This window comes from Apiospora phragmitis (assembly GCF_038363925.1).
Source record: "Apiospora phragmitis strain CBS 135458 chromosome Unknown utg000010l:1.0-9815664.0:1.0-9183399.0, whole genome shotgun sequence".
NCBI lineage: Eukaryota > Fungi > Ascomycota > Sordariomycetes > Amphisphaeriales > Apiosporaceae > Apiospora > Apiospora phragmitis.
In genome coordinates, this window is record NW_027117409.1 from 949,108 (window position 1) to 963,014 (window position 13,907).

General features: G+C 55.7%; 3 protein-coding genes across 3 annotated transcripts; 2 read left to right on the top strand and 1 right to left on the bottom strand.

The window, feature by feature from the left end:
* Nucleotides 1–223: 223 nt before the first annotated feature.
* On the top strand, nt 224–4,659 carry PG994_010101 (MIF4-like- type 1/2/3; the record flags this gene model as incomplete). The annotated part of the gene is made up of 4 exons (XM_066861510.1): nt 224–3,617; nt 3,686–4,119; nt 4,190–4,485; nt 4,551–4,659. The coding sequence occupies 4 exons, from the start codon at nt 224–226 to the stop codon at nt 4,657–4,659; spliced, it is 4,233 nt and encodes a 1,410-aa protein (XP_066710620.1).
* Nucleotides 4,660–6,459: 1,800 nt separating this feature from the next.
* Nucleotides 6,460–11,039, bottom strand: PG994_010102 (uncharacterized protein; the record flags this gene model as incomplete). Its single annotated transcript, XM_066861511.1, has 5 exons — nt 6,460–7,482; nt 7,506–8,198; nt 8,254–10,530; nt 10,590–10,693; nt 10,754–11,039. The coding sequence occupies 5 exons, from the start codon at nt 11,037–11,039 to the stop codon at nt 6,460–6,462; spliced, it is 4,383 nt and encodes a 1,460-aa protein (XP_066710621.1).
* Nucleotides 11,040–11,495: 456 nt separating this feature from the next.
* On the top strand, nt 11,496–13,702 carry PG994_010103 (pentatricopeptide repeat protein; the record flags this gene model as incomplete). Its single annotated transcript, XM_066861512.1, has 2 exons — nt 11,496–12,474; nt 12,564–13,702. The coding sequence occupies 2 exons, from the start codon at nt 11,496–11,498 to the stop codon at nt 13,700–13,702; spliced, it is 2,118 nt and encodes a 705-aa protein (XP_066710622.1).
* Nucleotides 13,703–13,907: the final 205 nt, after the last annotated feature.

Below are 13,907 nucleotides of genomic sequence, written 5' to 3' on the forward strand. Positions count from 1 at the left end.
AGCGAAGAAGACGCCGCTGGTTGCGCAGGGTTCAGCACAGCAGCAACCTGTTGTTGCTGGGGATCTGCTCCGCAACAACATGCTAAGTCTAACTCGGTTTCGCCAGTGAACGGTCGACCCAACTCGACAATCATGCCTGCAGTTCCGGAAAGTTGCAGGTCCTGCAGTCGCACACGGTAGCCTTAACAACGGAGAGAGCCACAGCCGCAAACCTTCCGTGACCATGACCGCCCCCAACGGTCCTAGCAACCCTAACGGGAAAAACATGCCACAATTCGGTTTCCCTGCCTCACCAGCTGTTCAACCTTCGGCACCTCAAGCAGGAGCTTCCGCACCTATTCCTATTCCTGGCCGTGATCCGCGGGTTACGTCGCCTCAACACTCACCATCGCCCATCCCACAGCCTTCAGCGAGCGGTGGCCGTCCTCCAGCCAACGCACAGCAGGGCAGCACCGTCAATTTCGGCAGTTTCGATGGCAGAGGCGAGACCCACGGGCGTCGACCATCAGCCTCGCACAACGCCGCAGCCCCCCATGTCCATGCGAGAAATGAGTCCTCCCAGTCGATGGTGAGCGACCCTAGCAATCAGGGAGGTCCTTCTGGACGCGGTGGCTTCCAACAAGGAGGCCGTGGACGAGGTGGCTATAGTAGCAACTTCAACCCTAACCAGCAGCCGCAGCTGGGCTACCCCCCTAACGGCCATGGCTACCGCGGCCAGCCGCCCCATGGTCGAGGAGGAATGAACCCCAACTTCCAAGGCCGCCCAGCTTCTTTCGCGGGCACCCCACCGCAGACCCATGCCAGCCCGAGTATGCGACACTCGACTCCCGCCGGCGGCATGCCACCCAACAATATGCCTCCTTACTACTACGGCCCGCCTGTCATGGCACCAGGCATGCAACAAGTACATACCCCCTCTCAATCTTTGTTCGATCATACTTCCTTCAAGCCTGTTGGAAAACAGCGAAACAACCACAATCAGCGTGGTGGCCGTGATGGCGAGAAGTACTCACAGACGTCCAACCAACGCAACCGCTCAGGCTCGGTTCATGACAATGTGTTACAGGAGCGAAACGGGAAGTCCAAACGCGGGAAAAACAAGCGTGTGGATAACCGGTTCGCACCAACTGATAACATGATGTGGGACCGTAGCCGTGGACAGTTCCCAACTGAGCGTGGAGAGCGCATTGATATGCAGCCCTTCCCCCCTGAACAGCCCCCGATGATGCCCCTGCCCATGCCTGTTTCTCACTACCCACACAGACTGAACCAAGGCGAAAAGATCGACTTGTCGCCTGAGAGCGGAAATTTTGAACACTTGCTGACAGAATGTAACAAACAACAGTACCCCCCTTATCCTCCTGCCTTCGACCCAATGAGGTCCGGCAATATGCCTCCTGCTGGGTATAACATGTACAACCCCATGATGCATGGCCAGCCCCACTCTCCCGCCCCTAACTACCAAGCCCCCTATGGTGTCCCAGGTCAGTATAACCAAGGTGCCGCGCCCATGACACGCAGCTCTTCACAGGTATCCGAGCACCGGCCAGCCTCTAGCACCGGCCAGCCTCAAATGCAGGGCACTCCTCAGCCAATCCCTGCACAAGCCAAGCAGCCTGCTGTTGTATCCTCACCTCAGTTTGCTAGACCTCCCAAGAAGAGCGCAGCTATTGTCATCAAGAACGCAAACGGCGAGGCCGTGGATCTGTCCACTTTCAAGGCGCCTGCCTCGCCTGCTCCTAGCATTCAGCAGTCGAAGACACCGCCTGTTGTGGCATCTACCCCTACTCCACCTCCCAAGTCTGTAACTCCTGCGCACACCCGCTCAGACAGTGCAACCACAACCAAGACCAGTGCTGAGGTGCAAAATGAGTTCAAGGAGAAGATTGCCAGACAGATGGCAAAGGATCAAAGTGATGCTGCCAAGGCTACTGAAGATGCTAAGGCTGCCGAAGATGCTAAGGCTGCTGAAGAAAAGCTGAAGCAGGAAGAACAACGCAAAGTAGAGCAAAAGGCCCAAGAAGAAGCCAAGGCCAAGGAGGAGGCTGAAGCTAAGGCCAAATCTGATGCTGAAGCTGCCAAGGCCAAGGAGGCTGAAAAGAAGGAAGAGGCACCTGCGGCCGAAACCGAGGAGGAAGAAATGGAGCGCATGATCCGTGAAATGGAAGAGGAAGATGCCAGGCGCGAGGCTGCCAATGCGGAATATGAAAAGAAGAAGGCTGCCGAGCGAGAGGCAAAGAAGATCGCCGACGCAACAAACAAGAAGACCATTGACGCCGAGAACGATCGCAAGATGAAGGAGGCTGAGGCTGAGGCGGAGCGTCTCGAGGAAGAAAAGGAGCGCAAACGCATGGAGGCCGAAACCACCGGCAAGGCTGTTTCTCTAGCTGATGCTTTGGCTAGCAAGATGCAAAACCTGTCTGTCGCCGACAAGGAGGGTGCTTCTGAGACGACTGGCAAGCCTAGCCACCTCACCATCAACGACAAGCCGGCCGCTGTTGCTGGTGGCAAGCCTAGCCCCGGTGAGCGGAAGGGCACCAAGCCTCCGCCTTTGAACCTGAACACCAAGGCTGGCGTTGAGCCACCGCAACCAAGTGCTGCTTTGCAGTCTTTGAAGACAGCCAAGCTGCTTAACCCTGCACAGCTCCTGGCTTTGTCATACCCTGCCGGTATCAACGGGCTGAACTCTCCCAACCCAGCCTTGAATTCGGCTGTATCGAAGAAGGGCACCAACTTCAAATATGACCCCAACTTCTTGCTGCAGTTCAAGACTGTCTTCACCGAGACGCCTTCCCTGGAGTTCCACCAACAGGTGAAGACCCTGATTGGCGATAACGACGGACGATCAGGCTCCGGAAGTGCGCGAACTCCCGCGGCTGGCCGCCAGGGCTGTAGGAACAGCAGCGGCTTCCCTGGGATGGGCAACTTCGCCACTGCCTCTTCGGGTCCACGAACTCTTCCTCCTGGCACTACCTCGGAAGACCGCATGCGCATGTCGGCTGGCCAGATGGCACGACCCAGCATGGGCGGCGGCATCCCTTCAATGGGTGGCTTTGGCCGACCTGGTGGTTTCCCTGGTAGCAGCTCCATGTCTCGAACTCCCTCAAGCTCTAACATGGCGGGCCCCAACTCTCCCAGAACTGGCAGTCGTTCTACCCGCAATGCTAGCAAGCGTGACCCTTATAGTGCCAAGAATGAGTCGCAGGCTGCGAAGAATATGCCTCTCACCGTTGGCATGAAGCTTGAGCCTATCCAGGTCACCCAAAATGGCTGGAAGCCTACTAGCATCGGCGCGAAACCAGCAGCGGCAGCGCCGACAAATGGACCCATGGATCCTGCCATGGTCCAGCGTAAGGTCAAGGCTGCCCTCAACAAGATGACGCCAGAGAACTTTGACAGGGTCTCGGCATCTATCCTGGAAATCGCCGCCCAGTCAAAGGACGAGACCGATGGCCGCACACTTCGCCAAGTTATTCAACTCACTTTTGAGAAGGCCACTGATGAGGCTCACTGGGCTTCCATGTATGCCAAGTTCTGCAAGCGCATGCTGGAGAGCATGAGCCCCGAGATCCGGGATGAGAACATTATGGACAAGAACGGCCAAGTTGTCAGCGGAGGTGCTTTGTTCCGCAAATACCTGCTCAACCGGTGTCAAGAGGAGTTCGAGCGTGGCTGGAAGACACAGCTGCCCAGGCACAAGAAGGTGCCGACAAGAAGACTCAGGAAGCTGTCATGCTTTCCGACGAATATTATATTGCCGCTGCTGCCAAGCGCCGCGGTCTCGGTTTGGTCCAGTTCATCGGTGAGCTGTACAAGCTTACTATGCTGACGGAGCGTATTATGCACGAATGTGTGCGCAAATTGGTCGACTACAGCGGCGTGCCCGACGAGGCCGAAGTCGAGTCGCTGTCCAAGCTGCTCCGAACCATCGGTGGTAACCTGGATGCTTCTGAGAAGGGCAGGCTGATGATGGATGCTTACTTCCAGCGCATCCAGTCCATGGCCGACATGCCCGAGCTGAACAGCCGTCTTAAGTTCATGCTCATGGATGTGATCGACCTGAGAAGGTTAGGCTGGCAATCCAAGGAGGCTAACAAGGGCCCCAAGACCTTGGACGAAGTGCGAGCTGAAGCTGAGGCTGCTCAAGCTCAAAAGGCAGCTGAGGCAGCGCGCACTTCACACCGTGGAGGCACTGGCCCCCGCGCACAAAATGGGACGTGGCGACGCTCGTCAGTTCTCCGGGGGCTACCCCCAACAAAACCAGAACAATGTCGCCATGGACGACCTCCGCCGCCTCAAGGGTGCAGCTGGCCGCACTGCCAGTGGCAACGTGACACTGGGCCCCACCTCGATGTTCTCCTCTAGAAGCAATAGCGGTAGACGCCTCCCAGGTAGCGCCCTCAGCCGCGGCAACGAAGACTCGGCCGCTTCTTCAAGAACCGGCACTCCTCCCACGAGAGAGTCAACGAGCAACAACACCTATAGGTAATTACTCCTCCCCCTTTTCCCTGAACATGAGCCGGGGACAACACATGCTAACGCTCTCACAGTCTCCTAGCCAACATGGGGGAAGATCACCCGGCCTCTCCGCCATCAACCGCTGCCTCGCCTGCTCTAGCCAAGGCGACACCCAATACAGGAGCAAATGCGAAGGAGTGATGATAGGTCGTTTTCTTTCCATCAGAGCACGCCATGCATTCTGCGGTTGCAGCATATCTATGCATAGACTTGGGGACTGTTGCATTTACGGGCTTCTCAAACAGTGTCGACAAAAGTTACAGGGTGCTTTTCACACTTCATGATACCTCGCATCTTCTGATAGAGTTACACTCCCCTGATCAGTGTCTTAAAAAAAGACATGAATTTCTCCCAAACCTTCTTCGCTTCACCAAATTGTGTTTTCATATCTTTTTTTCTCTTGACTCCTCCATGGTGCCGGTCATCCAAGGGCACATGCACACGCTTTCCTCTTAAGATGTACTGCCTTGTTACTACATGACCTTGCTTATAGCTCCATTTGCATCTTACTGCTGGCTGGCCTACTTTGGTGCTTCCCACAAGATAAAGAGAGAGTGTGAGAGCATGGATGTCGAGTGCTGGGGAGACGGAGGCCTCAAGGGTAATAACGAAGATGGGAATAAATCACGAACGGATTCAGGGGGGGGGGGAAGGTGACCTGGTGCAAACCGGAACGGCTTTGTATTTTTTCTGATCGCATTGGGACCAAGGAGTTCTGGCCTGACCGCGGCTTGCTTCTTGTTGTTTTTCCTCTTCCAGTTTCTGTTTTTTTTTTCTCATGGTACTGGCTGGCTGGCAGGTCGGGCGGGACATGCCTAGAATGATGATGGCATGTGATACCAGCCGTACATGAGCCCACGCGTTTGATCGAATCGCCATGAATCTGTTGGTCATTGTCCAGAATGAGAAAAAGAAGGGACGACGGGACAGAGCAGAACAAGATATATCCACGGCGAGTCAAGTGTGGTGTCAGGGAGAGGGGAAGGGACGGAGAGAGAGGACAGAGAAGAACGACACGGAAGAGAGTGAGAGAGAGAGAAAGAGACCTTCGGATCCTTTGAGAGCTAGTTGTAAGGGGGGGACGGACGGTCGAAGGGGAAATGGGCGGATGAGTGGCTGGGACGGCGCTTCTCGGTTCGTTCGTTCGTTCGTTCTTTGTACATCAAAAACCAAACCAGCTTTAATTACTAGAACCAAAAGGCCCTGCTTGCTTTGCGTACGAAAGTAAAGTGAAGAAAGGGTCATGTGGACTGGACAGCACAGGGACAGCAGTGGATATTCATATAATGATCGAAACCTACGATGAGATGTCTCTTTTCCCGTGAATTAAGCGTGTGATTGTAATTTGTTTAGAGTGGTGATATTACCACTAACATAACACAACACCTTTGTCTCCAGGTGGTTTGCCAGAAAAGGAATGACAGGACTGTTCGCATGCCAGGTGAATTGTCCTGGCATCCAGCCAACTAACTTCCTCTAAGTCTCCTTTCCCGCCTATGAAGGGGGCTCAGCAGGCTTGCGAGCTGCACGGGTAGAACATGACATAAGGTAAAGAAAGCAACGTCACACTATAAGGGGAATGGTCTCGACAATGCCAAGTATATATTCCTGTAGTATTCCCAACGTTCATTACAAAGTACTATATGTATCCTAGAGGGACCAGTTCAACAGACCACCAACGCCCAGAAGCACCAGACGACCAATTATGATGTGGGAAGGCATATACACAAGCGTATCAGTAACGAGAAAAAAAAAAAAAACGCCCCTCTCCTCTTTCTGTCTTCTCCAAGTCGTATCCATCTCTCGTTCCCTTACACATACCACCAACTCCTATCCTATCCATGTTCATCATAGTCGCTCTCTTTTTAGTCGACACCCAAGTCATATCGAAAACCATCAGAACCAATCCTTGCCATGTACACACCCACATACATACACGTTTCAAGCAGCAACGAATCCGAGCTTGCTAAACAGGGTATCCATAGCCACCCAGCGACGCCCACACTTGTCCAAGTACTTGTCCACGACGCCCCTGACGGTGCCGAAGCGGACGCGGTTGTGCTCCGCAAGGGCCAGGACGTTGTCGCGGTCCTCGGGCGCCAGCTTCCGGTCGCCCTCCGTCTCCTGTGCCTTCGCTTTGGCACGGTCGACATCGAAGAGCGAGGCGAAGTAGACGAGCTGGTTGTAGATGTCGCGCTCGCCGACCTCGTAGCGCATGCGGCCGAGGCAGCCCGACGCGAGCCCCCTGGGCCCGAGGCAGCGCGTGCCGTAGACGCTCATCTGGCGCGTGCGCAGGCCGCACGACACGTCGTCGCACACGAGCCACCCCTCATAATAGCGGCTCGTCTGCGCGCGCACGGCGGCCTCGACCTGCGCCACGATGCTCAGGTTCGGGATGGGAGCCGAGCAGGACGGGCAGGCGATGCCCTGGGGCGTAATCTGCTTGCTCTCGAGGAGGCCCTCGAAGGGGGACGAGACGCGGCACTTGCGGCAGCGCAGCGAGAGGCGGGCGCAGTCGCGGAAGCGCACCTCGTCGGGGATCTGCGACTCGAGCGGGTGGATCTCGAGGTCGTTGCCGCCGCCGCCGTTCTGGTTGGACGACGAGTTGTTGGCGTAGCGCCGCACGTCGAGCCCGAGCTGCTCCGCGAGCTGCGACGTGGACGTGCCGATGATGTTGGCGCAGAGACGCTCGACGGGCGGGAAGATCTGCTTGCCGATGTACCACTCCACGTCCACCTGCAGGCCCGAGTCCGCCTTCATCACGTCTTGCGGCGTGTAGGCGCGCTTCGCGGCGGGCTCCGAGGTGGCCTTGCTGTCACCCGTGATGACGTAGGAGATGACATCGCCTTTGCGGACGTTCTTGCCCGCCCAATCTCGCGCAGAGCTACTTGGACTTGCGGCATCGAGTCCGCATTGGGGGTACTCCTTGGGCCCCTTTCCGAGCTGGGTGAAGATGATGTACTTCTGCACGGGGATGGTGTGCTCACGCATCTTGGCGGCAATCTCCGAAGGTATTCGTGTATGCGCTGAACCGAAACCTCGGTGTCGTCGCCACTCAGGATGTCGTTCAGAAGGCGCGACGAGATCTCTTTGGAGAGACCGCAGTACTCTCGACGCTTCATGTCCAGACCCTTGACCTCCATCTTCTCCTCCCACTTGCCGCCCGGTACTTCGACCAGATTGATGGCAGCGTACTTCTTCTTGGCTTGCAACAGGATACGGCGAAAGATATTGTCGATATCAATCTCCAGGAGCCGGTAACGCTCGTTGACAGCCAGTTTGAACTCTTGGCCAACCTTGAGAGCGTCGGCCACGGAGTTGACATTCGCATTGATCATGACCGAATCCGTGTCACCGTAAATGACTTGAAGGGACTTGGACTCGGCAAGATCTTTGGTACTGCGCAGAATCTCTCGGCCCTTGTAGGTGGTGAGAACAGCAAGAGGGCGTGCATAGAAACGCGATTTAGTGTAACCCAGACAACCGTACATGGAGTTGGCGGTAAGCTTCAAGGCAAGCTGCTTGATTTCATAAGTGGCGAGCTGTTCTGGCGTGGCGCTCTTGTCCTTCATAAGCGATTTGACCTGCTTGCGGCGACCGACAAGTGTGGCAATAAGCTTGGGGAAGATGCCCTGCTCCTGATCCTGGGGAACTTCAGGAACGCCCTCATCATCCTCCGACTAAAACGTATATTAGCACATCCAAGTAAAGGTATGGGAATATTTGATCTCTTACCAATGCTGTGCGATCTACAGTTGTAAAGCAGATGTTGAACTCCTGGATGATGGACGGGTACAAAGAGTTGAAATCCATGACAAGAACAAACTTGTCGTACAGACCCTTCTCCGGTTCAAAAACAAGACCTCCCTTGTACTTGTCCTTCTTTTTGGTGTCCCCAGCCGCCTCCTCTTCGTTCTCCTCGTCGGCTTTCGCCCTGCCCCGGAACTGCGGCTTGTCGGGGCAGATGTACTTTTTGCGATGGAACTCGTGCAGGAGAATGTACTCGTTGCGTTCAGCTCGGGTACCTGTCAGAGTTCGGGCCCAGGAGTTACCAGCCAAGTTGGTAAGAACTTTGGTCAGTGGCAAGATCTGGGTTCTCAGAGCGAGTGCCGCAATGAAGTGGGTATCGGCTTCCATGTGGGTGATGTAGTCCATGAGCCCATTCCTCTCGGCGGCCCAGGTCTTGAGAGCAGCCTCGTTGTCGACGTCTCTGCGCTTCTCGCCGCCAAGATAGAGACTAACCATCTCGGTCAAGCTCCAAGATTGACACTTATACATGACGGACTTTCCGGCGTCGTTGGCAAGATCACACAAGAGACGCCCAGCCATCACTTGACGCTCAGCGAAAACATTGCCGCCAACCTTGGCGATCGACGATGGCCAACCCGACCTTCGGAGACGTCCAAGACGGGACCACTGGGGGGTTTTCTTCTCTTGCAGTCGGTTCAAGAGGATACTGTAATCGACACCCTCGAGTTGGTGGCCCATGATGACATCGGGATCAACCACATCCACCTGTGCCAGGAAAAAGGACAGAATCTCCGACTCCTGCTTCATAAGCTTGATGAGCCCCTTCTTCCTCTCCTTGGCCAACTTCTCGAAGCCAATGGGGAAAGCTGCGCCGTTCGGGCGGATAAGGGTGAATGTCCGGCAGGGAAGCTTTTCCGCGGGCGTAGTATCAGCTAGAGATATGCTCTCGTAAATCCGTGCGCTGATGGAGAGAATCTCCTGCTTGTTGGCCTTGGCGTTGAACGTGGTTCGCATCGCCACGCTCATGATGGTCAGCGGAGGCGCATCCAGGTTATCCGAGTCGGAATCGCAGGAAACCATGTGAGGGTGTTCCACGAGAACCTCGAGCTTTGAGTGTGAAGCATTCTTCAAGCTGCCAAAGTCGGCGTCCTTAATCTTCAGCCAGCAGGGACCCTTGATACGCTTCCACAGAACGAATTGCTCGAACAAGGCAGTGTTGGTGCCGAAGACATGGGAGAAGGTCTCGCCAGTCGCTTCCTGGGGCAGTTGAGGTTTGTTATAGGGGTAAAGGAGCTTGAGGTACTGTGCCTCCTTGGGGATTCCAGGAAGCTCGAAAGCATACTTCCTGGTACAAGCCTTGATCTTGTGCATCCCAACATTCATCTTGGTCATGATCTCATCCACTTCCGAGTAGAGATCCATCATCTCGACCTCATCGGTGGTCTCCTCTCCGCCCCGTTTGCGATGCTGCCGAGGCAAGAAGTAGAGCTTCCTCAAAATGTTGTCCACCTTGACAAAGCAGCTTACATACGACTTGGTCTTCTTGTTGAGGACCTTGCCGAATAGGCAGAGGCTGCCATTGACTTCTGTGTAGTCGGTCCAAAAGAAGTTGAGACTGCCATCCTCCTCGATGGCGTCCTTGTAATCGATCTTGCCGACGCTTTTTTGTTCTGACTGTGGGCTGCTCACGACGTTGAGGCTACTGGTCAGGTTGTTCCACGACGAGGAGTCGACAGCTGCATCGGGGGCTTTTGTAGGTGACGAGCTGGCTAGAGTCGGGTAAGGGTCCGGCTTGATAAGCTTCTTGATGGGCCTTGACGAGGACAAGTTCACACTGGCGGTAGTAATGGTGCCAGCGTGGGCGACTTCCATCATGTCCACATCATCCTCGTCATCTGCAGGCTCGGTCTTAATCTGAGCTTTGCGTGCGACTGCTTTTGTGATGGGAGATGATGGAGCGGGCTCCATATCGCTCATTGGAATCATTGGAATCTCTCTAGTAGGAGGAGGGAGCTCGTCGTCCATGGGGTCACTGAAGACAGCATTGTCGAAGGCGTCTGGACTCGGAAGTCGGTCAGGGGTGACTCTGGCCTTCTTGGTCGCAGGTTGCCTCGTTTCCGGAGCTGGAGACAATACGCGGGCCCTTCTACGTTCGGGAGATCGGTTACGTTTGGGGATTCGCGATACCGGGGCTGGGATATTGGTATCAACCTCGCCCAAGAGGTCAGCCAAGAATTTGTCGTCGGCTTCCGTCTTGACAACCTAGTCGGCGTGTTAGTCTGGAGCTGGGGGTATAAGAGATAGGCTCGGCTGAATCGTACTTTGGGTTTCGGTTGAGGGGCAGTACGGCCTTTCATGAAGTACTCGCTGATATCTTTGTCGTTGGCGTCTCTTTTTGCCTGTTCTTCATCGCGTTTCCGCTTGTCTGGAGCAAGAGTCAGTCAGACGGGTTGTCGTCCAGTACAGCAAGGGACCCAGGGCTTACCTGATTTGCTAGGACGGCCTCCTCGTATCACCCTCTCGTCTTCGCTCTCCGAGTCGTGCTGCTGGACGCGGTCCCAGTCCTCGCGTCCGTCGTCGGCATATCCTTCGCCGTTGTCGTCGACGACGAAGTCGTCCTGGTTGAGACGTTCGCGGACGATCTTCTTGTATTGGTTCTCGTCGACCTCGTCATAGAGATCATGGCCTTCTTCGATTTCGTACGAGTCGATGGCCTTCTTGCCCGAGGCTCGCAGAGCACGAAGCTCGGCGAACTTGTTGCGCCGGGACATGGTGAATGAAAGGATGGTGGGTGGTGTATTACAAGAAATTACAAGTCATGACCAGGTCTGATCAAGACGTCAGAACAAGTGCGATTGGCATGTAATGAAGGTATGGGTTTGCAGTAGGGGAGACACGATCTATCTAGTAATGAAGTGGGAGAAGCGCGTGTGTAAGTGGCCCACTTACAGCCAAAGTTCGCGTGTCGCGGGCCACACGCGAACCCCTGTCGCTTCCATTAAAGGCACTTTAAGAGGTACATGTACGTACGTACCTCCAGACTCCAGGGCTAACCTTACCTGTGGCTGGAGCAGCGGCTGCAAACTGGCTTGCTTCGGGTGGCCCCAGTAAAATTTCGATTTGTCGCAAGCTCTGGAAAACTGCCATTTCTCGGAGAGCATTAAAAACAAACCGATTCTGCCCATGCATGGCTGGCTGTCGCAGACTGTCATTGTTGCATCTTGGCCATGTTTACTTGCCGGGCCTGTACGAGGAGGCTCTTGGCTGCCGTCGCTGACAATGCATTGTCCGCCGAACCAGCTTCCAATGCTATGCGGCCATCTATGATATCTACGTCGACGCATCAAACTCGAAGCTATGCGGCCGCCACTTCCTATCGAAAGGCTTCCCTCACAAAAAAACGAAAACAAAACTTGACAGCTGAAGCGGAGTATGAAGCGGAGGAGCTTGAACCTGCCACAAGCCGCCAGGCCAACATCCAGGCCAAGAAAGATGCAAAGGCCGTGGTATTCAGCGTCAAGAAGCATCTCGACTTCCTCCAGAATCCGGATCCGTTCCACATCGCCGACCGGGTCCGGTACTTCTTGCAGTCAGATCGCTACGAGGAGGCCAAGCTGATGGTAGTGTCAGTCAGCAAGAAGAAGAAGAAGGTGCACGTCGGCTGGAACCACCTCATCGAGTACCAGATGAAGAAACAAAGGCCGCGCGCCGCCCTCAAGCTATTCGCCGAGATGAGGAAGTTGGGCCAGCTGCCCACGGTGTACACCTACACCATCCTTTTCCGCGGGTTTGCCCTGTCTGACCACAAGGAGCTGGCGGTGGCCGAGGCGGTTAAGATCTACAACAACATGTTGAAGGGCGACCGGATCAAGCCCAATACCCAGCATTACAACGCCCTGCTTCAGGTCTGCGCCAGGGCCGGTGACCTCGACACCATGTTCACCATAGTGCAGTCTTCCAATGACAGGGACAGGACTCCCGACAACTTCACATACACTACCATCCTGAACGCTCTTCGTGCCAAGGTCGAGGTTGACCCGCGCCATCAAGGCCGGAAGAGCAGCACATCTGGTACATCGAAGGAGGGACGGGAACTGGAGCAAGAGCAGGCCACGAAACAAACCGTCATACGAGCCAAGGCTATCTGGGAGGAGGTCTTGGCTAAATGGCGATCTGCCAGTCTCGTCATTGACGAGCAGCTCGTCTGTGCTATGGCGAGGATTCTGCTATTGGGGTCACATGCTGACAAAATTGCGGTCCTGTCGCTGGTCGAGCAAACGATGGGAATACCAAAGATGAGGAAGCTCTGATCAAAATGGCCCGAGAAGCTCACCTGGCTCCTCCGGAAAGCGACATCCGCGAGATACCGTTTGAGATGGCCTTGCAGAGGAGCCCCGCCTCGCCCACCCACGCGAAGCCTGGCAACAACGCCCTCAGTGCCGTGTTACAGGCGATCCAGCAGACCACCAAGACGTCCCTGGTGCCGCGCTACTGGGACGTGTTCACCCGGCAGTTCGGGGTCAACCCCGACACCAACAACTGGCACGCGCTCCTGCGCGCCCTGCGCTACGGCCACAACAGCGCCAAGGTGGCCGAGTACCTCTGGATCATGCCCAGGGACTTCATGTCGGCGCCCACCTTCCGCATCGCCATGAACGCCTGCCTGCGCGACAAACTGAACCGGAACGCCTTCCACCACGGCAGCCAGGTCCTCGAGGTCATGCTCACCTCGCTCCGCACCCCCGACGCCCACGTCATGCGCATCTACCTGCAGCTCGCCCACGCCGTCAAGCGCCCCTTCGAGGACATGGCCATGAAGGATACCGCCGCCGCCAAGCTCGCGTTCGGCAAGCAGCTGGTGACGGCGCTCGAGAACCTCTGGGAGCCCTACCGGATGGCCACCAAGCAGTTTTCGTTTGGCGGTCTGACGCCGCGTACTCCTTCCGGTCCTGGTCCTTTTGCCCCCGCTCGCGCCACTGACGCTGGCGCCGCCGCCGCCGATACGGCTGCCAGCAGCGACTCGACGACGACGGCGACGACGGCGACGACGGCAACGACGACGAGCGACGTCGGGCTGCAGATGTGGAAGCTGCACGCGATGGCCCGGGGCGAGATCTCCGCGCTGGCCCGCAAGATGATCGCGGCGTACGACCGGCTCATCTTCGGCGACCTCGCGACCGCCGACACCATCGACAAGCTCAAGCCCCGCCGCAACCAGATCAACGCCTTCGTCGTCAAGTACTTCGAGGACCGCGAGAAGTATGAGCCGGGCTGGAACCTCCGGGGGAGCTTTCGGGCGTTGCAAATGGAGGGGAGGAAGAAAAAGGGAGAGAAAAGGGGGGAGGAGAAGGGTTGGGAGGATGACGAGGATGACCACGAGTTCTTGGGGACGAGTTCGACCGGGCTTTTCAAGGCAACCGCAACTGGTAAATGAAAATTAAAATCAAAAAGCGTCGATGGCCAGCAATGTATGTATACTCATTACTTATGTATACTATCTATTTACGAATCTCTATACCGGTTTACTTACGTCTTGATGGGGAGAGCGAAACTTGAGTTTGGTACGGAGTTGGCCAGCTCCTTGCTGTACTGTTCGACTTATACCACTGTGTCTTGAGTAAGAAAAGAAGGAAAGAAGG